This window comes from Hyperolius riggenbachi, chromosome 3 (assembly GCF_040937935.1).
Source record: "Hyperolius riggenbachi isolate aHypRig1 chromosome 3, aHypRig1.pri, whole genome shotgun sequence".
NCBI classification, from domain to species: domain Eukaryota; kingdom Metazoa; phylum Chordata; class Amphibia; order Anura; family Hyperoliidae; genus Hyperolius; species Hyperolius riggenbachi.
In genome coordinates, this window is record NC_090648.1 from 466,840,772 (window position 1) to 466,868,112 (window position 27,341).

Sequence of the window (27,341 nt, forward strand, 5' to 3'; positions counted from 1 at the left end):
TGTGTACCCAGCATTACTTACAATTACATACCCATTACCCTGTATAACATTGTTACCTATAACCCCCTATGACCATATTACCCATAATCCTCTATCACATTGTTACCCAGAACCCTATATCCTATTATGACCCATAATCCTCTGTCACAGACGGTAGTTATGCACCAGTCAATGGATGCTAATAATTTGGGCTAACATGAAAATTTAATACAAATCATAAGCAGCTTGGACTTGGGCTAATTAACTGGACTTCCTTTCGATTTTGATACAGTTTACATGAAATTTGTACGCAAAATTGTTAGTATCTTACTGACAGGTGCTTAACTAAAAATCACCCCTGCAAGACTTTGGATGTCTGCCCCTATTCCAATATTAGTTTGTTTTTGTGCAACCCCATCACCTCCACCAGATATTAGTATTAGGATAGGCAGCCCACCTTCACCAGATATTAGTACCTTTGCTATTGCAGTGTGGACTCCCCTTTCCTTTCTCCCCATCACCCCCTCTTGCCTGATCAGGGCACTCGGGTCTCCTGAGACCGCCACTACTCGCTATTTCCTGTGAATCTGTTTATGTCACATGACACCTGGCCACAGTTCGTCGACCGGTTCATATGTATAGCGCCACCCACCAGGTAGTGACGCATTTTCTGCTGGTTAGGAAGTACGTCACTGGGATCCCCATTGGTCTACACATGCACGCTGTGGCTCACTGTGCTCCTACTGTGAACACTTACTGCGTCACCCATTGACTTGCATTACTGCATAATCCATGTGGTAGGCAGGGATTATGCGGTAAGGTGCTGCAGACTTGGCGTTGGCACTGCTACCTTCTGGGCACTGTGTTGCTTCGTGCGAACTGTGCAAGTCTCCATAGACATGCATGGCACTTGTAACGGGGAAGCTTACCGCGGTGCAACGCAGTCTGCAAGTGTGCAAGAGGCCTAAAATGACTCCACTGACTTTCTAGACAAGTTCTTCCAAGGTTTGAATGTAGTTTGCTGTGATACCAACCATCAAAGTAAAAGTCGGCATCATCGACTTCAATGCAAAGAATGCCACAAAACTCCGAATGAAACTTGGATTTACTAGACAGAACTTTGAATTCCAACCAGTTCTGCTCATCCCTAATCATCACCCATAATAATCTCATTATTAGGCATAACCCTCTATTACATTGCTACCCATAATCCTTTGTCATGTCCAGGGGCGGACCGCCCATAAAGCCACCTGAATCATGTGATTCGGACTGTAAAATCTAGGGGGCGGCATTTGGACACACCGTTTGGGCCACCTGGTGCCGGCCTCCTCTTCTTTCTCCCGCCCACCTTCCTGGCACACTCACCACCCTCCTCATCCAGACATCCACGAATCCCCACCCTCATTCCCTATGACATCATAAGCAGGGGAGGTGTTGAACTATACCTCTTATCAAGGCTTGCTACAGTAAAACCCCATCACCGGTGAGTGATCACCATGGCTAGTCAGAGGGGAAGTTTTGGCATGACGCCATATCAGGCAGGGGTGCTGGCACCAGACCAGCTAATCACAGTGCTCACTACTCCTTTTTGCTAACTGGTGCCGATAGTCTCGCAGGCGGGACCACAGCACCGCCATTGGGTCAATCACTGTACTCAATCAGTAGCAGTGACATTTGATAGGTCACTACTACTGATCAAGTGCAGTGATTGGCCCAATGCAATGATTGGTGGCGCATCCTCCAAAGTTTGTTTCAGGCAGCAGAAAGTCTAGAACCGGCCCTGGTCGTGTCACATTACAATTTGCAGTCTTAGTTCAGTCAGAGGATCATGGGTAATAATGTCCCATATTATTATCTCTAATACTCTGTGTATACAGATGGTGGTACGGATTGTAAGAAGGAGTTTTTATGGTTTGTATATGTCTGGATTTTCAGCTTTGCTAGGCGTAGAGAGAAACAGTTTATGGATGTCCTAAAAGGCAGTGATTATACACAGATTTGGGTTTTATAACGTGCCGCATAGTGGAGAAAGCGTTTTCACCAGCCGTCTCCTATATTTAGCTGCTCTCTCTGCAGAAATGAAACTGAACTGTCATAACAATGATGGAATTAACGTCCATTCCTGAGGAGTTTGCGGGGCGTGACAAGACGTTGCCGTGGGAATTAAACTGTGATTTATGTCGCACAGACGACAAGACTTCAGCTCAACCCACAATGCACTGCATGTGCTGCCAACAATGCATGCTGTGTGTAGAAAATGAATAAAACAGACATGGGTGATCATCAGTCGCAGGCATTGTGTGGATGCCAGCTATGGCTCTCCAGGGTCAAAAGCTGCACAGTTGCAAACCCCCAGCTTGCAGCAGTGATGTGATCACCAGCTGATAGTAAGCAGGCCATACGCACTTCGATTTTTATAGGCGAATCTATAGTACAACTTCAGAATCAGGATAATTTATTTCGCCAAATACAAAGAAGGAGGGGGGGGGGGGGGGGGGTTGTACCTGGAATTGGTTATGGCTCAGGTTCTAAAAGGGTTTGGGGGTGGATGGTGAGAGTAAGGGGAGAAGATGTCCAAAAGCCAAGGAGCCGAGGCTGCCATACTACGGTGTCGCACTTGGCAATTATCTGTTATCCCGATTGCCTAAGAAGACATCGAAAGGTGGAGGGGATGCAGAGGAAGGTGAAGGTTCAGCAGTGATGGCCCAGTTCTTCATGAAAGAAACCTGCGGCGATGGCTGATGCTGCCGAGGATCCTGATTGCTGACATTTGGCATCTGGCAGTGCTGGCCAAGGTGTTACAGTTCAAAAGGTGCAGTAGTGGTCCCGACTCCTGGGCAGAACTCGGCAGGGCTGGTCAAGATGATCTGGCTGTCACAGAAGCTTCAGGCTATGGCGTCCCTTACTTCCAGTTTAGATGCTGGCATCATAGAGGGGCTGAACCAGAGGTGTCCCTGCTGCGATGGAGCAGCAGCATCTGATGGATGGATGGATGGAGCTGGTATCCAGCGAGGTCAAAGGTGTCCCGATCGATGCGGTGTCTCCCGACCTCAGTGGAGCCCTGTTCTCCTGGGTAGCAGCGGTGGCCTTCACACGGCCTGAACCTGCACAGACAACGGACCCAGGCAGCAGCAAGGCCGGAAAAACTCCAGGTCCCTCACTCCCCACAACCTGCACCAGCATCCCAGGCTACACCGGACCACACTGCACACCTTTGGGGGGGGGGGGGGGAATTGGTAGGGAAAAGGGAAGAAGACCAAGAAAAGGCCAGAATCCTGTGGCTGTGGCTGCCAATTAAGGCGCCATTGTCCTGAAAAAAAAAATGCCACATTCATTTAATTTTTAAATGACTTTTGCTGCAACAGGAAATCTTGGAGAGTGGCAGTAGATTGACAGCCTATAGTACTCCACTGCATCAAGCAGTCAAACACTGCGCTGCATTAGATTTAGTGTGTGGAATCATTTGATTTCTCTCTGGTCATAGCCCGATCAAAGAGGGATCAATCAGTTTACCACATTGGGTGGCAATCTGTCTGTATGACCACCTTTAGGCCCCATTCACACCTAAAAACGCAAGCGTTTTGCATTTTTGTGCACTGTTTCTTTCCTCCTCCCGGCTCTCCACTGCACGCTGTGTTTTTGTAAAAAGCGATTTTCTAAGCACTTTTTCTGAGCGGTTTTGTAATTCACTCCCTGACGCAAGTCAGGAAGTGAACTATTTGACCCAGAAAATAATAAATAAAATATATTTATTCTTAAAAACTTTCTATACCTTCCATTATACGAAAAACGCCCCAAAAATGGTACAGGCACCGCTTTGCTGAACGCACAGCAGACTAACTGCACTGATATGAACCTTCTCATAGAGATTCATTGCACAAGCGTTTTGTGGGCGACTTTAAAAATAGCCCGCGCTTGAAAAAAGGCGAAAAACGCCCCTAGTGTGAACGGGCCCTGACTCTCGTATTATTAGTTGCTGACAAAGATCCAACTAAGGACCAATCGGAGACTGAGAGTTGGATTTATCATGAGTAGCTTTGATTCACATGCTATATCTTATCTATTTATCTCGCGCAGGTAAAATCGTTATCGATGGAATTGATATCTCCAAGCTGCCTCTCCACACTCTACGCTCCCGCCTGTCCATCATCCTACAGGATCCCATCTTATTCAGCGGCTCTATAAGGTGGGTGACGATGTCAGGGTCTTCTGAGAGAAAACATGAATACCGTTTACCTTTTCTTGGGTCTCTATGGGCCTGATGCACAACAATGCGGTAAAGGCCAAGGGAGACCGCACGATCCAGGGACAAATTGAATCTGATTGGAGAGAGATCTGTTGGCTGCCCATACACCGCAGGCGGATTATTGATCGATTTCAGCAATCAGCATGAAATCTCTCAGGAATCAGCCTTGGTAGTTGTAAAATACAAGCACTTTCCACGAATCAAACCACGGTATCTCTGCTGCCAAGGTAACCAAATCCACTCTGGTGCCAACACAATGAAAATACTCCTCAGCGCTTGATACCAGCGGGTATATTTCCAGGTAGTCGTGTCTGCAGTCACCCAGTGCTCAGACAACAAAAATACATACACGTGGGGACCACCACCAAAGAGAAGTAGACCAATATCAGGTAGTTTGTAAACACTAAAAACAAGTTTTATTAAAGAGACTCTGAAGTCTTCCTAAAATGAGGTTTTTATTTTAAAAACCTCATTAACATTATAGTCCGACCTAAAACGCCGCAGAACTGTGGGTGAAAACCCCCTCGATCACCCCAAACTCACGGGGGTACAGGGCAAGCAAAATCCACGACTTTCTTGGTCGTGGATTTTGCTGCCGCCTCTATGGGCGTCCATCAGCGCGTATATCTCCGCCTCTCCCCCGCCCCTCTCAGTGAAGGAAGACTGAGAGGGGCGGGGGAGAGGCGGGCGATCGGCGCTGATTGACGCACATAGAGGCAGAGCTGCGCTGCCTCTATGCGGAAGTTGCCTCCGTGTACCCCCGTGAGTTTGGGGTGATCGAGGGGGTTTTTAGCAGCGGTTCTGCAGCGTTTTAGGTCGGACTATAATGTTAATGACGTTTTTAAAGTAAAAACCTCATTATAGGGAGACTTCAGTCTCTTTAATACAGATACTAAAACTTTGAATGCAATAATCACATTTTGACAGGGACCCTTCCCATAAAACAAGTGTAATGTGTACGTGTCGGCACACTTTTCACCCTTTGCCTGCCATGCACATACCTAGTACCTTATGGCAGGCAAAGGGTCTAACTGCCGAAAACGTACCTTGTACATTTTTTGGCATTTATGCACAGGGTAAGAAGTGGGGTGGAGAGCCAACATCATTCCTCTTTCCCTCTCCATGGACCCCCCTTCTGTGCCCCTCTGCAGATCTGGAGTAGCGGTGCCTGTTGTAATCAACTCACCTGATTGTATGCTTCATGCGCCGCCCCCAGCTGCACCAACGTCCAATCTCCCCAAGTGCCGCTGTCACACGTGCCTGGTGGCATTCAGGGGAGACAGAGGAGACCAGGAGCTGAACAGGTGAGATTTACAATGCATTGGCACTAGGGGGATAGACATTTACATTTAGGGGGACAGCGGCTGGTGGATCCGTCATTTACATCGGTTGTCACGATATTGCACACCGTGCAGGTCAAAGTCGCGCATGCTTGATGCGGCACTGATTTTTATCTGTTTCTATACAATTATCAAATTCAATGGTCGATCGGGCCTCAAAATTGCTAGATTTATGGCCAGCTTTTAGATAAAAAGTAGCTCTGGCGCTGTGAGTCCGCCAGGAGAAGAGCACAATATAAATGTTCTGTGTCTGTGTCTAAATTGAATAAATTCCCTTATCTACTTATCTCACAAGTTATCTCTCCTTATGTTCTTATCTCTCCTTATGTTCTTATCTCTCCTTTGTAGCTGAGGTTGAACATAAAACCTGGTACACACAATGCAAGTTTGCTGTCAGAACAATGGGTACATCGATAATTTCAGGCAAGTCTGATCTGCTCCTGATCAAGAACGGGATCAATCAGTACTGAACAACATGTATACTGTTCTTGAAAAGGAGCAGATCAGACATGCTGGGGGGCACGGGAGCAGATCAGACATGCTGGGGATCACAGGAACAGATCAGACATGCTGGGGAGCACAGGAACAGATCAGACATGCTGGGGAGCACGGGAGCAGATCTGACATGCTGGGGAGCACAAGCACCGATCAGACATGCTGGGGAGCAGATCAGACATGCTGGGGAGCACAAGAGCAGGTCAGACATGCTGGGGGGCACGGGAGCAGATCAGACATGCTGGGGTGCAGATCAGACATGCTGGGGAGCACGGGAGCAGATCAGACATGCTGGGGGGCTCGGGAGCAGATCAGACATGCTGGGGAGCAGATCAGACATGCTGGGGAGCACGGGAGCCGATCAGACATGCTTGGGTGCACGGGAGCAGATCAGACATGCTGGGGAGCACGGGAGCAGATCAGACAAGCTGGGGAACATGGGAGCATATCAGACATGCTGGGGAGCATGGGAGCAGATCAGACATGCTGGGGAGCACGGGAGCAGATCAGACATGCTGGGGGGCACGGGAGCAGATCAGACATGCTGGGGGGCACGGGAGCAGATCAGACATGCTGGGGTGCAGATCAGACATGATGGGGAGCACGGGAGCAGATCAGACATGCTGGGGGGCACGGGAGCAGATCAGACATGCTGGGGAGCACGGGAGCAGATCAGACATGCTGGGGAGCACGGGAGCAGATCAGACATGCTGGGGAGCACGGGAGCAGATCAGACATGCTGGGGAGCACGGGAGCCGATCAGACATGCTGGGGAGCACGGGAGCAGATCAGACATGCTGGGGAGCACGGGAGCAGATCAGACATGCTGGGGAGCACGGGAGCAGATCAGACATGCTGTAACCCCTTGTCCCCCATGCAGGCTGGGATAGCCAGAATGCGGAGCCCCGGCCGACTGGGGCTTCGCACCCTGAGCTATACCAGCCCGCATGGTCCATGGTATGGGGGGCTCTGGAGGGGTGGCCAAGCCTCCTCCTCCCCCCCCCCCCCCCCCCCCCGGAGCCCTTGTCCAATCCATGGACAAGGGGCTCTTCCCCGCCTCCCTTGCCCCAGGTGGAGACGGGGGCGACGACTCCCTGGGGGGGGGGGGTTCATGGTGGCATCTGGGAGTCCCCTTTAAGAAGGGGACCCCCAGATGCCCACCCCCCTCCCAGGAGAAATGAGTATAGGGGTACAAAGTACCCCTTACCCATTTCCACAAAGGGTTAAATGAAATAAAAATGCAACCACGAGAAAAGTCCTTTAATGTTCTAAATTAACCACAAATACTTACCTGTACCTTTAAGAAAAAAATCCCACGTCAATTAGGTCCCACAACAGTATCCTCAATCTTGCGACCTTCTGTTACATGTTGATTGAAGATCTCCGCCGCCCCGATGCCACACACGCCGCCCCCGCCGCACTGCTCTTAGCTATACTTCGTACAGCTTAGAGCAAAAAGCATCTTTAAAATGTGGCTCCAATGGCCCCCATTGGTTCCTTATCAGACCAATGGGGATCAGGAGGATCCCCATTGGTCGATGAGGAACCAATGGGGAGCCTTGGAGCCAAATTTTAAAGATGATTTTTGCTTAGATATACTTAGTATAGCTGAGAGTGCGTCTATACAGACGCATTACCGCTGGCTGCCGCTACCCTCCCTGCTTCTCACACCTGTCACCCTCACCCATGCTGGCACCCATGGGTGCATTGGGTGCCAGCATGGGTGAGGGTGACAGGTGGGGGGAGGCAGGAAGGGCAGCGGCAGCCAGCGGTAATGCGTCTATATAGACGCACTCTGAGCTATACTAAGTATAGCTTAGCAAAAAGCATCTTTAAAATTTGGCTCCAAGGCTCCCCATCGGTTCCTCATCGACCAATGGGGATCCTCCTGATCCCCACTGGTCTGATAAGGAACCAATGGGGGCCATTGGAGCCACATTTTAAAGATGCTTTTTGCTCTAAGCTATACTAAGTATAGTTGAGAGCAGTTCGTCGGAGGCGGCGTGTGTGGTGTCGGGGCGTCGGAGATCTTCAATCAACATGTAACAGAAGGTCGCAAGATGGAGGATACTGTCATGGGACCTAATTGACGTGGGATTTTTTTCTTAAAGGTACAGGTAAGTATTTCTGAAGTTCGCAAGACAGAGGATACTGTCGTCGTGGGACATAACAGATTATAGCGCGGGACCTTTTCCGAGGATAATGGCGTGGGAATTTTTTCTTAAAGGTACAGGTAAGTATTTCTGAAGATCGCAAGATGGAGGATACTGTCGTGGGACCTAATTGGCGTGGGAATTTTTTCTTAAAGGTACAGGTAAGTATTTCTGGTCAATTTAGAACATTAAAGGACTTTTCTCGTTGTTGCTTTTTTATTTCATTTAACCCTTTGTGGAAATGGGTAAGGGGTACTTTGCACCCCTATACTCATTTCTCCTGGGAGGGGGGCAGGCATCTGGGTTCCCCTTCTTAAAGGGGACTCCCAGATGCCACCATGAACCCCCCCCCCCCCAGGGAGTCTTCGCCCCCACCTCCTCCTGGGGCACCGGATTGGACAAGGGCTCCGGGGGGGGGAGGGGAAGGCGGGAGCAGATCAGACATGCTGGGGAGCACGGGAGCAGATCAGACATGCTGGGGAGCACGGGAGCAGATCAGACATGCTGGGGAGCACGGCAGCAGATCAGACATGCTGGGGAGCACGGGAGCCGATCAGACATGCTGGGGAGCACGGGAGCCGATCAGACATGCTGGGGAGCACGGGAGCAGATCAGACATGATGGGGAGCACGGGAGCAGATCAGACATGCTGGGGAGCACGGGAGCAGATCAGACATGCTGTAACCCCTTGTCCCCCATGCAGGCTGGGATAGCCAGAATGCGGAGCCCCGGCCGACTGGGGCTTCGCACCCTGAGCTATACCAGCCCGCATGGTCCATGGTATGGGGGGCTCTGGAGGGTTGGCCAAGCCTCCTCCTCCCCCCCCACCCCCCGGAGCCCTTGTCCAATCCATGGACAAGGGGCTCTTCCCCGCCTCCCTTGCCCCAGGTGGAGACGGGGGCGACGACTCCCTGGGGGGGGGGTTCATGGTGGCATCTGGGAGTCCCCTTTAAGAAGGGGACCCCCAGATGCCCACCCCCCTCCCAGGAGAAATTAGTATAGGGGTACAAAGTACCCCTTACCCATTTCCACAAAGGGTTAAATGAAATAAAAATGCAACCACGAGAAAAGTCCTTTAATGTTCTAAATTACCACAAATACCAGTACCTTTAAGAAAAAAATCCCACGTCAATTAGGTCCCACGACAGTATCCTCAATCTTGCGACCTTCTGTTACATGTTGATTGAAGATCTCCGACGCCACACACGCCGCACTGCTCGTAGCTATACTTCGTACAGCTTAGAGCAAAAAGCATCTTTAAAATGTGGCTCCAATGGCCCCCATTGGTTCCTTATCAGACCAATGGGGATCAGGAGGATCCCCATTGGTCGATGAGGAACCAATGGGGAGCCTTGGAGCCAAATTTTAAAGATGATTTTTGCTTAGATATACTTAGTATAGCTGAGAGTGCGTCTATACAGACGCATTACCGCTGGCTGCCGCTACCCTCCCTGCTTCTCACACCTGTCACCCTCACCCATGCTGGCACCCATGGGTGCATTGGGTGCCAGCATGGGTGAGGGTGACAGGTGGGGGGAGGCAGAGAGGGCAGCGGCAGCCAGCGGTAATGCGTCTATATAGACGCACTCTGAGCTATACTAAGTATAGCTTAGCAAAAAGCATCTTTAAAATTTGGCTCCAAGGCTCCCCATCGGTTCCTCATCGACCAATGGGGATCCTCCTGATCCCCACTGGTCTGATAAGGAACCAATGGGGGCCATTGGAGCCACATTTTAAAGATGCTTTTTGCTCTAAGCTATACTAAGTATAGTTGAGAGCAGTTCGTCGGAGGCGGCGTGTGTGGCGTCGGAGATCTTCAATCAACATGTAACAGAAGGTCGCAAGATGGAGGATACTGTCATGGGACCTAATTGACGTGGGATTTTTTTCTTAAAGGTACAGGTAAGTATTTCTGAAGTTCGCAAGACAGAGGATACTGTCGTCGTGGGACATAACAGATTATAGCGCGGGACCTTTTCCGAGGATAATGGCGTGGGAATTTTTTCTTAAAGGTACAGGTAAGTATTTCTGAAGATTGCAAGATGGAGGATACTGTCGTGGGACCTAATTGGCGTGGGAATTTTTTCTTAAAGGTACAGGTAAGTATTTCTGGTCAATTTAGAACATTAAAGGACTTTTCTCGTTGTTGCTTTTTTATTTCATTTAACCCTTTGTGGAAATGGGTAAGGGGTACTTTGCACCCCTATACTCATTTCTCCTGGGAGGGGGGCAGGCATCTGGGTTCCCCTTCTTAAAGGGGACTCCCAGATGCCACCATGAACCCCCCCCCCCCCAGGGAGTCTTCGCCCCCACCTCCTCCTGAGGCACCGGATTGGACAAGGCCTCCGGGGGGGAGGGGAAGGCTTGGCAGCCCCTCCCCCCCGAAGCCCCCCATACCATGGGCCATGCGGGCTGGTATAGCTCAGGGTGCGAAGCCCCAGTCGGCCGGGGCTCTGCATTCTGGCTATCCCAGCCTGCATGGGGGATAAGGGGTTACAGAGGCTCGGGAGGGGGGACCCCATGTCGTTTTTTTCAAAAAAAATCCCACACTCAGAACATGACACAAAAATTTAAATTAAAAAAAAAAAAAGTTTAAATTTTTTTTTTTTAAATATTGTTTCCCAGTATCTTTTTAACATATCCTGCAAATTTGGTGTTGCTAGGATTTAAGGAGACTTTGCTATTAACTGCTAAAGTCGGCGGGAATTGTTTCCCCGCAGAAATGTCATTACGCGATTTAAATAGATACATTTTCCTCTTTGAACATTTAAAATCGATTTTCTCAAAAACTATAAAGTCTTTTTGAACATTTTTTTTTCTTCGTGTTCCCACTGTTCTTCTTAACATTCCCTACACATTTGGTGTTTCTGGCATTTAAAGGGGCTTTGCTATTAACCGCTAAAGTCGGCGGGCGTTTAATTTTCCCACGGTCAGAAGAAGAATATTCAAAATCGATTTTCTCAAAAACTATAAGGTCTTTTTGAAAAAAATATTTTTCCTCTTGTTCACAATTTTCTTTTTAACATTCCCTGCAAATTTGGTGTTTTTAGCTTTTAAGGGGGCTGTGCTATTAAACGTTAAAGTCGGCAGGCAGATATTTTCCAAAGGGCAGCAAAGCAGGGCTTAAAACGATAAATATCGTTCAGGCAGGACCCAAAAAAAAAAAAGTTTTAAAACTATAAATTTTGTTCAAGAGGTCGGCGCCATTTTTTAACCTTTTAAAACGATAAATATCGTTTGATAATGTAAGTGAATGGGGCGCCATTTTTATCAAACGGTGCTGGGCGCCATTTTTCACTGACCCGAAGTTTGCCCATGCTTGGGCTAAACTCTCTAAACACATACAGGTTGCATTTCTGTTATGTGTTCCTTGTGTCCTTTGTTCAGGTCCACTTTAAAATAAAAGATTCAATAGGAGGGGGCGGGCGTTTCTGGTTATGGGAGCAATAAGTGTGAGGCTGGGAAGTGAAAAGCACAAGGATCTCAACAGCAAAGTTCCTGCGTGATAAAAAAAAATCCAGCAGGAGGAGACCCTGGCAATGGGTGAGGTAGATATGCAAAGGTGGGAACTATACGAAGGGGAGAAGACAGAGATCCCACCTTCTTTTACGCTGATGCCTGTTAGAGGCGATCGCAGGGATAGGATCTTGGAGGTAGGGGGGAGGGATAAATTAAAAAGAAAATAGATACTTAAAAAAAAATACAATTAAATTAATTCTAAAAAAAAAAAAAAAATCACAGCAGCAATCAGATGCCACCAACAGAAAGCTTTATTAGTGGCAAGAAAAGGAGGCAAGTTTGGCTGCTAAGTTGTATGGCCGTGCAGCAAACTGTTAAAGCTGCAGTGTGCTGAGAGCTTTGTCTGGAGTGCCCCTTTAATATGAGAGCAGTGTCTGTAGTGCCTTCAATATGAGAGCGGTGTCTAGAGTGTCCCTTTAACATGAGAGCTCTGGCTTAAGTGTCCCTTTAACATGAGAGCTCTGGCTGGAGTGCCCCTTTAACATGAGAGCTCTGGCTTGAGTGCCCCTTTAACATGATAGCTCTGGCTTGAGTGCTCCTTTGCCATGAGAGCAGTGTCTGGAGTGCCCCTTTAACATGAGAGCATTGTCTAGAGTGCCCCTTTAACATGAGAGCAGTGTCTGGTGTGCCCCTTTAACACGAGAGCAGTGTCTGGAATGCCCCTTTTACACAAGAGCATTGCCTAGAGTGTCCCTTTAGCATGAGAGCAGTGTATGGAGTGCCCCTTTAACATGGGATCAGTGTCAGCAGAAATAAAGAGGACCTGTAAAGGGCGGTTGTGTCTCCTAGAGCTGGACACGTAGAGGGCTTCTCTGGGGGAACATGTTTGGCCTCAGACATAAAATATCTTTCAGGAATCCTGAGTCTTTCCTTCCGCGCTCCGTGACACATTCCACCCGCTGAACATGCCGTTCACAATCCGGTGTGTCTGTGATTAATCCGAGCGGTGGAGGCCGGCGTTGCTGAGCCCGGATGGGTCACAGACGTCGGAGCACCTGATCATCTGTATGAAGCACGACGCAGGAATGTAACTCTGGCGTCACAATCCCACCACAACAATGTGACCCATGTCAGTGCTTGTGTTTCCTGTACAGGCTAAACCTGGACCCGGAGTGCAAGTGTACGGACGACCGCCTCTGGGAAGCGCTGGAGATCGCTCAGCTGAAGAACCTGGTGAAGGCTCTGCCGGGGGGTCTGGGTAGGTGTCAGTCACGCCGCAGCTGGGGAGGCATGTAATGTCCCGGCCGGCGGCCGCTTCTAGCTCTGTTTACCATTTAAAGCAAAGTTGTAGCTGCAAGACGAGAAGCAGGAGGCTTGTCTGTCTGAGGAGGATTGCATTGTTTGTAGAGCGCATTGTGAAGATACCGCAGTCACGGAGAGAGGCACATTCACACGCTGGATACAAGACAGGTGCAGAGCATGGAGAGCTGCCCATACATAATGCTTCCAGTAGCTTTCACCCAGATCAAGGGAACATCTCATAATTAAAGCGCATCCGAGATGAAAAACTAACTATAACAAGTAACTTGTCTATATATCTTATCTAAAGTTTAGATAGTTTACACAGCAAATCTAGCTGCAAACATCTTCATGTGATACAATGAGGGCAGCCATGTTCTGTTTGTCACATTACACACAGGCAAGCCGATAGCATCCCCAGCCCTCAGCCTGGGAAAACTTCACTCCCCTCTTCTCCTCTCTGCCTCTGAAATCTATAGCTAGTAACCTCCTCCTCCTGCCCAGACTGAGTTCCCATAAGCCCTTGCTACTAAGGCTCAAAGTGCCAAGAAACTCTGGAGAAGCTGTGGGCGAGGCTTGTTTAGTTTATAGGGAATTAGAGTATTAAAAAAAAAGTATTTGGCTTGAGGAATGCCATATAAACTATATGAATGGAATGCAATTATGCAATGAGTAAAAGTTTATCTCAGATCCACTTTAAAGCCTTGTACATCCACCAGAGGGTTCTTGGATGAGGCGACTGATTGGCCACCTCTGTCAAGAATCTAGCATATGCTTGGTGACCCTCGATGTATTGGTGAGAGATATGGACAGGTAAATCGCCTTGGCCAAGCACAAGCCAAAGCTATGGTTCTACTACTTACACCACTTTATGCCTCTGTGTCGCACGCAGTGCCATCAGTCCCTCTTCTTCTCTCCATAGCAGCAGCCTAGGGACTCCTCTGTTCAGAACTTGGTCCCGACTTGTCGCCCTAGAGATTGAGTTATTATGGGTGTGTACTCACTTTAAAGTAGCAGGGTCAGCCATACTATCCCAGGGATAAAAAAACACATATATAAGTAGTAGATAACTACTTGTTCTACTTACAGAACACTGATTTCAGTGAATTTTATATGGTAAATAAAGAGAATTCTGCATTTTGCATTTGCCATCTTTCTTCCCTCTGACTAAAGCCAATCCTGATGTAATTTCCTCTCTTACTTTTTTCTCCTACAAACTGCACTGTCATAGCTAGCTTGCTTTGTAAACACGTGAGCACATCATAGATCATAATACAGCAGTTTCACACTGAACTGCCCTCAGCCAATCAGTGAGTAGCAGGAATGTGGGAGGGGTGATGACAAGCATCTTTCTCCTCAGCGATGGCGAGGCTGACTGAGAGATAAGATTTATTACAGCAGAAGCATTTCTGAATAGATTGGAGTGCTTTTCCACTATGAAATGCGATCGCAATCGCATTTTAATTCCCACCATGTGATTGCGATTGAGATACTATACTCAGCATAGTAGACCTCAATCGCATCCAAAACACGGGAGGACAACGATCGCGCTTGGACCAAAATCGCATTGCAATCAGATCGCACTAATGGAAATGGCTGCTGCCCTTTCCTGTAATTTAATGTTCCTTGCGGTTTGCAATCGGAATCAAATTGCAAATCACAGGGTAGTGGAAAAAGGCCCTAAGGCTGCAGGCTGCATAAAAGACACAGAGCAGTGGGCAAATGGATTTTGATTCTGTGGCTGACAATCCACCACTTAAGTCTATCTGGATAGATATATCCATCCAGACAGACTGCCGCTGCGCCGGGCGCGCGATCGCGCCACCCTCCGCCAGCCCCGAGATCAATGAATGGCAATATAGTTCCCACTCATTGATCTAAGTCTCCGGCAGAAAAACCAACGGCCTCTTATCAGAGGCCACGGTCTTTCTGCAGGAAAAAAAAAAAGTTTCCCGTCCTAATGCTTCCTGGAAGCGAGAGTGTTTGCTTCCAGGACTTTCTGACTGTGGCCATCTTTTGGCCAAATAGTAAAACTACACCCACATTTTTTTTGTTAAATACACACATAACATTACATTTAAAATTAACTGTTAACCTCCCACACCAACAATTACCCACCAACAATTACTATTAAAAAAAGAAAAGAAAACAACGTAAATAGTTACCTAAGGATCTGAACTTTTTGAATAGGCATGTCAAGAGAGTATATTACTATAATTTTTTAAATTATAATCTTGTAAATAGTAATGGATGCAAATTGAAAAAATGCACCTTTATTTCCAAATAAAATATCGGCGCCATAAATTGTGATAGGGACATAATTTACATGGTGTAATAACTGGGACAAATGGGCAAATACAATGAATAGGTTTTAATTACGGTAGCATGTATTATTTTCAAACTATAATGACCAAAAACTGAGAAATACTGAATTTTCTCCATTTCTTTCTTAATCTTCTTGTTAAAATGGATTTAGAATAAAATAATTCTTAGCAAAATGTACCACCCAAAGAAAGCCTAAATGGTGGTGGAATAACAAGATATATACATAAATATCATTTCAGTGTGATAAGTAGTGATAAAGTTATTGGCGAATGAATGGGAGGTGAAAGTTGGAAGCGTAAGGTGAAACAACACTGTAGGCTGAAGTGGTTAAAGTGGACCTGAACCCTTAACATAATAGGGCTAGTCTGTAAAGTGCAGACAGTGGATAGATTGCAGGCAGCACACAAGCACCTACAAGACATACTGAGTCCAATAGCTTATGCTGACATCTTCTGCAGTGCGTTACAAAATGCTTAGTAATATCACTGTCCTTCAAAGGAACTTACAATCTAATCTCTATCACAGTCATAGCTAAGTACCTTTGGGCCCCAGGCCCAAAAGCCCCCCCCAAGCATACATAACAACTGATATGATGCTCAGAGACCTGCCAAGGGCAACCACAGTGTCAGAGGTGCAAGCAGAGTTTGGGGACCAGTTTGTTACCAGTATTTGAAGCATGTATAAAAGTGATCATTAGCAGAACAGGACCAAAAAAAATTAAATACTGCTGTTGAGGGAAGGCCCACCGGGGCCCCTCTGGATAAAGGGCCTAAATGCGGGCGCAACTTCTGCATCCTCTGTTGCTATGCCACTGCTTACCACACTCAGCCCAATTTTACAGAAACAATGAACAAACTTCATGCAGGTAGCATCCTGGTTGAGATTTGAACTTGGGACAGATTTGAAGAGGGGAGACCGTAGGACATCACCGCCGCATGTTTGTGTGAGGTCACTGGGATGACCTGCCCCCTGTCATGTGACATCATCACACCTCTCCTTCTCTCCTCTGTTATTTGCAGATGCCATGGTTACAGAAGGTGGGGAGAACTTCAGCGTGGGACAGAGGCAGCTGTTCTGCTTAGCCCGAGCGTTTGTGCGCAAGAGCAGCATTTTAATTATGGATGAAGCCACGGCGTCCATAGACATGGCTACAGTGAGTGACCATAAGTCAATGAAATGGGCATCCTGTATCTCCTGTACTAATAACGAATGATCACAGACTTTATTAGTAATATTGCATATTGTTTGATGTAGTGCATACACTGACTAAATTATTACTGCTCTCTTTAGGAAAATATTTTGCAGAAAGTTGTCATGACAGCGTTCGCAGATCGGACGGTGGTAACTATCGCAGTAAGTACATCATGAGGGCTTCTTTATACCACAAAGGACTCTGTGGTACACAAAAACAAGCTTCCTTCTCAGGCTTAAAGCGGATCCGAGATGAAAAACTAACTATAACAAGTAACTTGTCTATATATATCTTATCTAAAGTTTAGATAGTTTACACAGCAAATCTAGCTGCAAACAGCTTTAATAGAATATGATTCTTTCTTCCTGTGATACAATGACAGCAGCCATGTTGTTTGTAAACATTACACAGAGCAGGCTTATCTGTATCTTCAGCACTCAGACTGTGAAAAAACCCTAATCCCCCCTCCTCCTCCTCCCCTCTGCCTCTGAAATCAATGGCGAGTAACACCTCCTCCTCCTCCTGCCCAGATTGAGCTTCCATGAGCCCTTGCTACTGCCAAGGCTCTCTGAAAACCTGTGGGCGTGGTTTATTTAGTTTATAGGGAATTAGAGTATTAAAACAAAAACAAAAAAGTATTTGGCTTGAGGAATGCCCTATAAACAATAGGAAAGGAACACAATTATGCGATGAGTAAAAGTTCACCTCGGATCCACTTTAAAGGTAACTCGAGGTGAGAGGGATATGGACGCTGCCATATTTATTTCCTTGTAAACATGCCAGTTGCTTGGCAGCCCTGTTGAGTCAAAACCCTGTAATAAGCATATGGCTAATCCAGTAAAATCTAAGTCAGAGTACCTGATCTGCTGCATGCTTGTTCAGGATCTATGGCTAAAAGTATTAGAGATACAGGATCAGCAGGACTGCTAGGAAACTGGTATTGTTTAAAAGGAAATAAATATAGCAGCCTCCATATGCCTTTTTACCTCGGGTTCCCTTGAAGGTGTCCATTAACAATTTGATTCTTTGAACAATCAATTCTCCAATTCAATAGTAATATCGATTGTTCGGGCCCACTAACAAATAAAGACGCTATCCAAATTGATCAGATTAAAGTGAACCTAAATCAAACTGTAAAACACGAGTTTCACTTACCTGGGGTTTCTACCGGCCCCCTGAATCTGCCCTGCACACGCAACCATCACAGAACAATCCTCCAGTCCACCCTCCAGCTCCCCTCTTTCATATGGATGCACAGCCCTGGTCCAAACGCCTCCTGATTGCACTCCTGTGGATGGCAGTGCTCTGCGCAAGCGCAGTACAGGGAAATCTCTACTGTGCATGTGCAGAATGCTGCCGATGACGGGAGCGCGATCGAGGCCATGTGCACCCAGGGCCGCGCATGCGCAGTGGCCAAGCAGAAGGAGGGGTGCTGCGCGGGACCAGAGGACCGCTCAGTGATGGCGCCGGCACAGGGCAGCTGCAGTGGCTGGTAGGAGCCTCAAGTAAGTGAAATTCGTTTTTTTACAGTTGTGATGTGAGCGATATTATGATTGAATTGGAGAATTGATCATCTAAAGAATCGTATCGTTAATTGCTGCCTTTATAATGTTTGCTACTCTCACACCGATTCAGTCATCCCAGTTGATACTTTAACAAAATACATAATTTATTATGACAGAAATCAGAGGAGGCTCCTGCACTGCAGATCTTTACAGTCTGTGTAGTATAGTGGATTCAGCTACTGTATAGTAATTAAACATGTTGCCTGGTCCATTCACAGATTCTAGGAAGGTATGCGCTAACCCATTCAGATCACGTTTTATTAGACACATGAAGAAGACTGCTGATTGGTCAGTCAGATCTTCTGCCCCCTCCTGGAGCCATATTCAACCTGCGAAGCCAAATCCATCAATGGTGATTCTGCTTCTGCTGGGCACCCCATAGCACCTTTCTCTTTAGCGACACCCAAAATGGAAAGAACGATTTAGTCAGACGTCTGACTACATTTCCCATCATTCCTGTATTACGCTAAACGCTTGTTTAGATAAGGAGATGGGACTTGTAGTTCACAGACAGTAGGCGGTAAGCATCGGGAATGTCTCAATCAGGAGAATAACTACAACTTTTGGGGCCACCCAAGAAAACATTGATGCCCTTTCCCCCTCACATTCATGCACACCCCAGTGTACACTATGCCTTATACGTACAATATGACCTATGCAGTGATGTAACCATCATGATCTTCACACCCATAACAAGTGTAGCCACAAGAACAGCTGGTATGAAGTATAGTCTGCTGTATCAGAGGAAGGGAAGGTTAGTAGTTGGGGACCCGACAGCTCTTGGCCCCCCTGCAATTGCAGGATTGCAGGGACTGCTCCCTTCTAGTTATGCCACTAGACCTATGGGTATACATAAAACTAATCAGAAAACACTGTTCTTCCAACATACAAGTACACGTGTCTGACTCCTACATCGGCTATAAGCAGGGCCGTTTCTTGGGCAGGGCGACTGCCCTGGGCAAGTAGAAGAAGGGGGACGCAGGCAGAAGGACATAACCGCTATGAAGCGGTGACGCATGGTGCCGCCAAATGGAAGAAGAAAAAGTATTAACAGCTCGATCACCTTCCTAGACTTCTCCTGGGCTGCCTGCGTCAGTCATCATCATGTCACCACCGCGTGATGACACATGATGTCCTGTACTGCAGGCTGTCAGGAGGAGTCGCCTTTTGGGCTCTCTTTGCCTGTGTGTTCTCCTGGTCCCTGCTTCCTCCTGGATGAGTGGCTGCTCACTAGTAAGTAGGCAGATCTACTTACTACAGACTTGTGGCTGTGTGACTGGCCCTAAAGAGGCAAGACAAATAACACTTATATCGCGCTTTTCTCCTGGCGGACTCAAAGCGCCAGAGCTGCAGCAACTAGGACGCGTTCTATAGGCAGTATGTTAGGGAGTCTTGCCCAAGGTCTCCTACTGAATAGGTGCTGGCTTACTGAACAGGCAGAGCCGAGATTCGAACCCTGGTCTCCTGTGTCAGAGGCAGAGCCCTTAACCATTACACTATCCAGCCACTACTAAAGAGTAAGGGTTCGTGAGTCCACGGGGGTGGGGAGGAAGAGGGCGCAATGTTTACACCCTCGCCCTGGGTGCAATTTAGACTAGAAACTGCCCTAGCTATAAGCCTCCATATTTCTGTAAGTGTAATAATAGTTTGGTTGCTGTTTTGCCTATTCTGTCATGTGCCTGTCTGATAGGTCTGCCTTCTTGCACATCCTCCTGTCTTTCAGCTGACTCCGCCTCTCTCTGCCTCTCTTCTTTCTCTCTCTGTCTCTGTTCTTTAGCACCGTGTGTCCTCCATCTTGGATGCAGATCTGGTGTTAGTCTTTTCCGAGGGTATTTTGATAGAGAGCGACACAGCGAAAAACCTCCTTGCCAACGCGGACGGTGTCTTCACCTGTCTGGTCAAGAGTCACAAGTAGTCAGCTCACTCCACGCTGGAGTCTGGTTGGTACAAAGCTGGCATCACCCTCTGTTCCATGTTCCAGTATAATGTGTGCAACACCATAAAGTGACCCTGACGTGAATTTGCTCTGTAACTGAGCATGTACAGGATCAGGTGTTACCTACAGTGAATCATGCATGAATGGCTAAATTAATATTTTGTCCGGTACTACACCTGGGAGAATAATATTCAAATCAGTAGTGCTGCCAAGAATGTCAGAAGGGAGTCCCTCCCCTTTGATCTTTCAAGCCTGCCTATTGGTCATTAAACATCAAAGGCTTCACTGACAAACAACCTCTTACTTTGCACATATCTTATGAAAGAAGTGCTGTCATGAAAAATTGTAAAATGCTTGTGTATGCATTTGTATAAAATGTACATTTATTCCAGATTAAAATGCACAATAAATGTACTATTTTCTTCTGTCACTGTCACTTGCAATAGCTTGTAAAACATATCTAACATATTATGGACTAGTTCATTTCCTCATGGGGGATTTTCAAGCTGTGCTTTATTTTCATTAGTGCTTCCTTCCTGAATAGCAGTTACCCAGGTCAACTGCCTGAATAGTGTGCAAACGAGTAGAAAGTTTGGCTGACAGCTTTGCATAATTCCATTCAATTGAGAGCTTTTGTAAAGAATATAGGAAATACTAAGAATCCCTTTATGAGTAGATGAACTAGTCCAAAATCTGTCTGAACTGTCTGTCAGGCAGATTTTTACAGCCGGCTGCAATCGACAGCAACACAGGAAAAATGTAAAGTATAGTGCATGCACTATTGGAGAAATGTACTTCTTATACACGTATTTTAAATTCTACAATTTTTTTTGCAATAGTAGTCCTCTGGTACACTTTAAAAAGAAACATCCATATCCCTCTCAGTTAAGGTTCCCTTTAAACAATACCAGTTGCTTGGCAGTCCTGCTGATCTCTTTGGCTGCAGTTGTGGCTGAATCACACACCTGAAACAAGCATGCAGCTAATTCAGCCTGACTTCAGTCAGAGCACCTGCTCTGCATGCTTGTTCAGGGGCTGTCTGTGGCTAAAAGTATTAGTTTTTGAAGTGATCCTCAAACCGCTTCCGCCTTGAAAAACGCTTGGCTAATGTATTTCAATGGGCTGGTGCACACCGGCGGTTTGCGGATTTTAGCAAACCGCAAACGTGGGTCCTGCAGCACTTTTGCGGTTTGCAGAAGCGTTTCTGCCTCGATGTAAAGAATAGGAAAAGCTCAAACCGCTCTGGAAAACGCTAGATCAGAGCAGTTTTCCAGGAGTTTTTGTTACAGTAGCTGTTCAGTAACAGCTTTACTGTAACAATATATGAAAATCTGCTACACAAAAACGCTCCAGAAAACGCTAGGCATGTTTAGAAAACGTCTCTAAACATGCCTAGAATCGCTCTGAAATCTGCTCCAAAAACCTCTAGCGTTTTGCAGATCTGCTAGCGGTTTTGGTGTGCACTGGGCCAGACACAGGATCTGCAGGAGAGTCAGGCAACTGGTATTATGTTAAAAGGAAACATCCATATCCTTCTCAGTTTTGGTTCCCTTTAAATCTGTTCCTATCTCCAGAAAATGTAGGTATGTATAGCGTCCGCTGAATATAACCTGTAACCTCTGATAAGGTACTTTATCATTGTATGCTCCATTTTATCATTGAGATTTCCTCTCCACTTCCACATTTAGCATGTCTGTTGACTCACTCTCCCCTCAGTAATGTAGTATAGTATGTTCTATTTATTTGAAAAAAAAATAAAAAATCTGTAAATACCTCAGTTTTATTGTTCTGGAGTTGGTCACATGGTTTTAGCTGCTCGGCTGACAGGAAGGCTCCCAGGCATCACTTCCTGCCATCAACACCACGCCCCTCTCATTTAAAGAGAAACCGAGGTGGCTGTTCGGGGGGCGGATGGGACACAGAGGCATGTTCTCTGCCTAATGACATGGCTCTGTGTCCCCCAACCGCTGCTCTCCCCCTCCCTCCCCACCGTTGCACTATAGCCCCCCGAGTTTAGCGACAAGATTTGTTGCTATCTCGGAGGTAAACACAGGGGAGAGTAATCCTCTGTTTAAAACGCCTGCCAGGGGCGCTCCTGCAGGGATTCCTGAGCTGCCATTGGGCAGCGCTCTCCCCTGGCCACGCCTCCTGCTGCTCCCCCACTTCCCTGCCCGCCTCAGTGCAGTGTCGTGACCCAGGAGTCCCAAAAGTGAAAGTGGGCCATTGCGGCTCACAGGAGAAGCGGTTTTTATGGGTACCCGATCCACGGATCAGGTAGCCTACATTTTTTTGTTCATTTTTCGAGCCCACCTCAGGTTCTCTTTAATGCAGCGTTAGTGAGAGGCTGCACAGTCACATACTGTCTCCAGAAATCAGCGTAACCCTTCAGGAGGTGGAGAGGTACAGCCAGTGGCGTAGCTAAGGAGCTATGGGCGCCGGTGCAAGCCCCCCCCCCCCCAGCACTCTATACTTAACAATTGATATGGCGAAGCAAAATCTTCCAAGGACAACCACAGAGTCAGAGGCACAAGAAGGGGATGGGGGACAGTGTGTTAAGGATTACTACTATTCAAAGCATCTATAGAAGTGATTATTACCAGCACAGAACCAAGAAAGAGCTAATATTGTGATAGAGAGTGGACCCTTTGGGGCCCCGATGCGGTCGCTACCTCTATTGCTACGCCACTGGGTACAGCAGGAAAGCGAGGGTCGTAACCAAACTGCAGAAAATTATGACTGAATAATTTTCAAATTTTGTTTCAACTATATAAGGGACAAATGATATTGCTTTACTGAAGGGTTTGGAAAAGATAACACGGGCAGTAATTTGTGACTGGAGAGAGAGGTTTACCTGTCTTCCTGACATACATGCTCATTATTGGCCCTGGACTATGGTCTGTGTTCTGCACCTGCCGACAGTCAGGCTTGGTTTCCACTTGAGCCAGACCACATATGACTAGCGGGAGTGGACAGTTTGGTATCCGCTCCAGTTGTCCTTTGCGGTCTGGCTTGAGCCTGTGGCAGATGCGTTAACAACTTAGGCTATATGGGGGAACGCATCTGCCTGCCCAGGATTATCGCGTAATTCACAGAAGTGCGGTCCGCTTACCGCACCAGTTGCAGAGTGACTCCTATTTATAAAATAGGATCCATTCACTGTCAGTTTAGCAATAAACTAACAAATGGACAGAAAATGTCCCTTCTCAGTTCAAGTGGGGAACACAGCCTAAGTGGGATGAAACTCCATATGAACTGAAAAAAATCATCCAATAAGAAACTACTTTCAGATTAAGGAGAAATGTAATATGAAAAAAAGAATATTTCTGCTGGTTTCCATCTTTACTGTTTCTCTGTAATGCCAAAATGACATCACTTCTTTCCCTCCCTACTGCCACAGCTTACTGTCCCTCCCACAAAAAAAATAACCTAGGCAACAAGCTTACATCACTCTGTAACCTCTTCAACAGGAAGAGAGGGATTCAATTACCTTCTTGCCATAATATCCTTCTCTTATGCGAAATAGGAAGCTTTCTGTTATTTGCATGCTGAGATAAGCTTTTTACTTTAGCTTAAAAAAAATCCCACTGCTGGCTCTGCACAGTTCCTGATAATCGGGTACAGGCACCCAGACCAGGTAAAAAGAAAAACAATTGGGGGACATATGGGGACCTATTTTACAAATAAAGCAGGTTTACATATATTTTTGGGCCACTAACTACTTTGTGGCATTTTGTTTCTTTTTCGATTTTACAATCCCCTTTAAAAAAAAAATATTTACCTTACCTGAGGACATTCACACATTTTTGGCTAAACTCAACATTGCAGATGAAGAAGGGGGTCTGTGTGGCGGAGCAGGAAAAAAATGGTGCACAGCTCCACCGGAAAATGATGGTTCCACCATTTAAAGGGACTCAGAGCTGACAAATGTAAAAGATTTGATACATATCTGGGGCTTCCTCCAGCCCCATAAGCTCTGATCGCTCCCACGCCGCTGTCCTCAGTCTTCCCGCAGTTTCGGGAACCCGGTCCCGTCATGGACGTCAGTCGCGACCAGCTACGCAGGAGAAGTGCCCCCTCTACAGCTGCTGGAGAGATACGCAAACAGCGCACTTCTCTTACGTCAGACTGACCACTACTGACATAAGTAACGGGACCCGATACTGGTGGAGGAGAAGGCTGAGGACGGTGGCGTGGGAGCGATCCATGCGGATGGGGCTGGAGGAAGTCCCAGGTATGTATAAAACGTTTGATGATCGCCAGCTCTGGTTTCCTTTAAGATCCAGCGGCTTCCCCCTCCCGAGGTAAGTATCCCCCAGGGGCTCTTTTTTTTGTCACAGATTCCCTTTAACCTTTACTACAATCACTGGTGTTGATTCATGTAGTGCCATTAATATTGCCATTTGCAGACAGCACAAGGTAATATCACTGGTACTAACTAGAGTACCACGCTTTGTGCAATAAGAGTGAGCTGCAGTACAAGGGTAATATGAATGTTTCCACAGTAACTCCTGTTAAGCTACTTGCCTTACTTATATACCGTGAGTCGCGCTTATGGCGCAACGCAAGATACCTTATTGGCATTAGTACCGGAGTGACAGCGCACAGCGATATTAACTGCACTATGTGAATCAGGTCCTGTCTGATTTTTATAAATATTAAAGTGCAGTATTGTACAGCAAGCAGTCATGGATCGCCTCTCTGATTGGTTCCTACTTGTTCATAACTTGTCATTTTTTTCTCTTTGCTTTGTCTAAAGGTACCCATTAACAGTACAATTTTACCTTCAGATTCGATCTTTTGATGAGATTTAAGCGATCAAAACTAATCTGAAGGCAATTATAGACTATTCCTATTAACGGAACGATTTAATAAAGTTTTATATTCTGATTCGATCATAAAATCCAACTTACAGATTGATACTTTTTCCTTTTCCAATCGACTCATAAGAATCGTATTGCATCGATTTGCAACACACACAGCACAGCTTTCGATACAATTCGATCATAAAAATCACGTCGAAAGATGGAATCTGAAGGAAAAATTGTACCGATAATGGGCACCTTTACTAAATATACCATCCAATCCCCAAAAATCCAACTACAGTAGAGTTCCATATAAAAACAGGGAACACCAAGAGACCCAATAGTGTAATACGTACTGGATAAGGTGGCAATAAATTCGTATTGCTAGATACTCACAAGTCAGGGTCACCAGCCAACCACTGTAAAGGCAGGTGGGGAGATTATCCTGACCCCACTCAGGATTAAGAAGTCGCTCTCTGTAAACAAGAAAAAAGGGGTAGCAACCCTCCACCAAGGGTGGACTTGAAATTGTATACAATGAACAGAGGCACCAAAAGTATAAAATTAGATTAAATGAGCTTAAAAAACAACTTAATTGGCAAAAATGAAGGAGGAAGTGGTGGTCCCACCTCCCTAAAGCAGACACAAGAACGACTGCGATTCAGAGGCGCTTAACTTGAATCCTTGTGCAGATCGCTTGATACTCCTCCCTGTATTGCCTGATGAAGCGAGATTGAGCCTGCGAAACGCGTTGCAATTTTTTTTGAGTTTCTAATAAATGTGTTTGTCTGAATCGCAGTCGTTGTCATGTCTGCTTGAGGGAGGTAAGACCACCACTTCCTCCTTCATTTTTGCCAATTAAGTTGGTTTTTAAGCTCATTTAATCTAATTTTATTTTTGGCCCCTCTGTTCCTTATATACAGTAGAGTACCGATTATCCAGAACTCAAATAACCACCATTCTCAACCAACCTGCACAAATTGCCAGCAGTACTCACAGTGGTGAAGGTGGTTTGTGGGCTTTGGTGTGGTTAAAGACTGGATTCCACGGCTCCCACAAGGTCAATAAAGTTTCAGTGACTGTATTTTAACATTTAAAGAGTTCATGGTGTCTATCTAGAGTGAGATATACCGGTAGTACTGTGTTAGCTACATCTATTTTTAACATTGAGTCTCAAGTAACCAGAAAGCATCAGTCAATCCCCGTCAGTGCCGTACAACTGAGACTCTGCTGTATATGACGTTCTTTATAGATGTTCGCCTTTCCTCCTTAGTGACGGCCTTCTTGTCTCCTGCAGCACCGGGTTCACACCATCCTGACGGCAGACCTGGTGATAGTGATGCGTCGGGGGAACATCATGGAGTACGACACCCCGGAGAACCTCCTGGCCCGAGAGGACGGCATCTTTGCTTCGTTTGTGCGCGCCGACATGTGAAAGATTTCTAACCGCATGCAGCATTATTTTTATAGCTTTTTATATGACAATGAAGTGTTTATATTTTATATTTAAAGAACGGCCCAGCGAGGGCCACCCGAGGACTTGAATCTTTATAATGTTTTTTTTCCAGTATTTGTACAGCACATAGCAATAAAGTTTTTGCTCACTGGTTAAAAATTAAAAAAAGTTGCAAACGTTGCTCTGCCCTTTAATATAATAAATTAACAGGTCTGTGAAGAAAGTGGCCGATGAGAGACCTGAATGAAATGAAACTGCAAGTGTTTTTAAATATATCTGCATTTAAAGCGGAATATAACCCTGCATTTCAACTTTGCTCTAAAACATTATTTACAGCATATTATATGCAACCGGCATTTTTTTTTTTACTAGACCAGCATTGGAAGGGTTACACAGGGCTTTAAAGTTCCTGGAGATTTCTGCAGACGCATCCAAAGCTGAAATAGATACATTTTGTTTACATAAATGTATCTAAGTGTTGAATGTGACTCATCTCTCTGACTGAGAAGGAGCTTGGAGGACAGCCAAAGCGTGTGTAACATTTATCAATAGATACATGTAACTAAATAGAATGTATCTATCTGAACTTCTGCATATCTCTCCACGGAACTTTAAACCTCTGTGTTTAACCCTTCCAATGCTGGTCTAGTAAAAAAAAATGCTTTTTGCATATAATATGCTGTAAATAATATTTTAGAGCAAAGTTTAAATGCAGGGTTATATTCCGCTTTAAAATGTGTAAAATGATTTCAAATGGGAGTCTTCAGTGGCTATAGGAAAGAACCTCCCTTCTTCAAAATTCCCACATTTTGTTCCTTTGCAGTCTCAAATCACGACACACACACAAGATTCATTTTTCCAGCTGTATTTACTCAATGCAACTTATAACAGACTGGCTACAGATCAGAAAAACACGGAATCACTGAAATGGTTATGGGTTTAACCCCTCCTAAAACGAAAACGAATCACCTTCTCCATTTCACAACAAATATTTTTCACATTTGATTATTTTGATTGGTTCAGCATAAACACTTCTTACTATAATCAGAGAAAAAGCATGTGTGCATCAACCAAGTGAACCTGACAAATCTGGC

The 27,341-nt window shown here is 46.1% G+C and overlaps 1 protein-coding gene across 7 annotated transcripts in view; it reads left to right on the forward strand.

Annotated features, from left to right (window-relative positions):
• Positions 1-26,427, forward strand: part of ABCC9 (ATP binding cassette subfamily C member 9) — a 195,735-nt gene extending 169,308 nt beyond the window's left edge. For 5 of the 7 annotated variants that reach the window (XM_068277946.1, XM_068277950.1, XM_068277948.1 and 2 more), the window contains 5 exons: positions 4,057-4,165; positions 12,827-12,930; positions 16,316-16,449; positions 16,587-16,649; positions 26,089-26,427. In XM_068277946.1, the coding sequence (XP_068134047.1) occupies positions 4,057-4,165; positions 12,827-12,930; positions 16,316-16,449; positions 16,587-16,649; positions 26,089-26,226 (548 nt within the window). In that variant the 3' untranslated portion in view covers positions 26,227-26,427. Of the gene's footprint in view, positions 1-4,056; positions 4,166-12,826; positions 12,931-16,315; positions 16,450-16,586; positions 16,650-19,830; positions 19,994-26,088 lie in introns of all 7 variants that reach the window. The other 2 variants (XM_068277947.1, XM_068277953.1) reach the window with 1 other exon arrangement.
• The last annotated feature ends 914 nt before the right edge of the window (positions 26,428-27,341 follow it).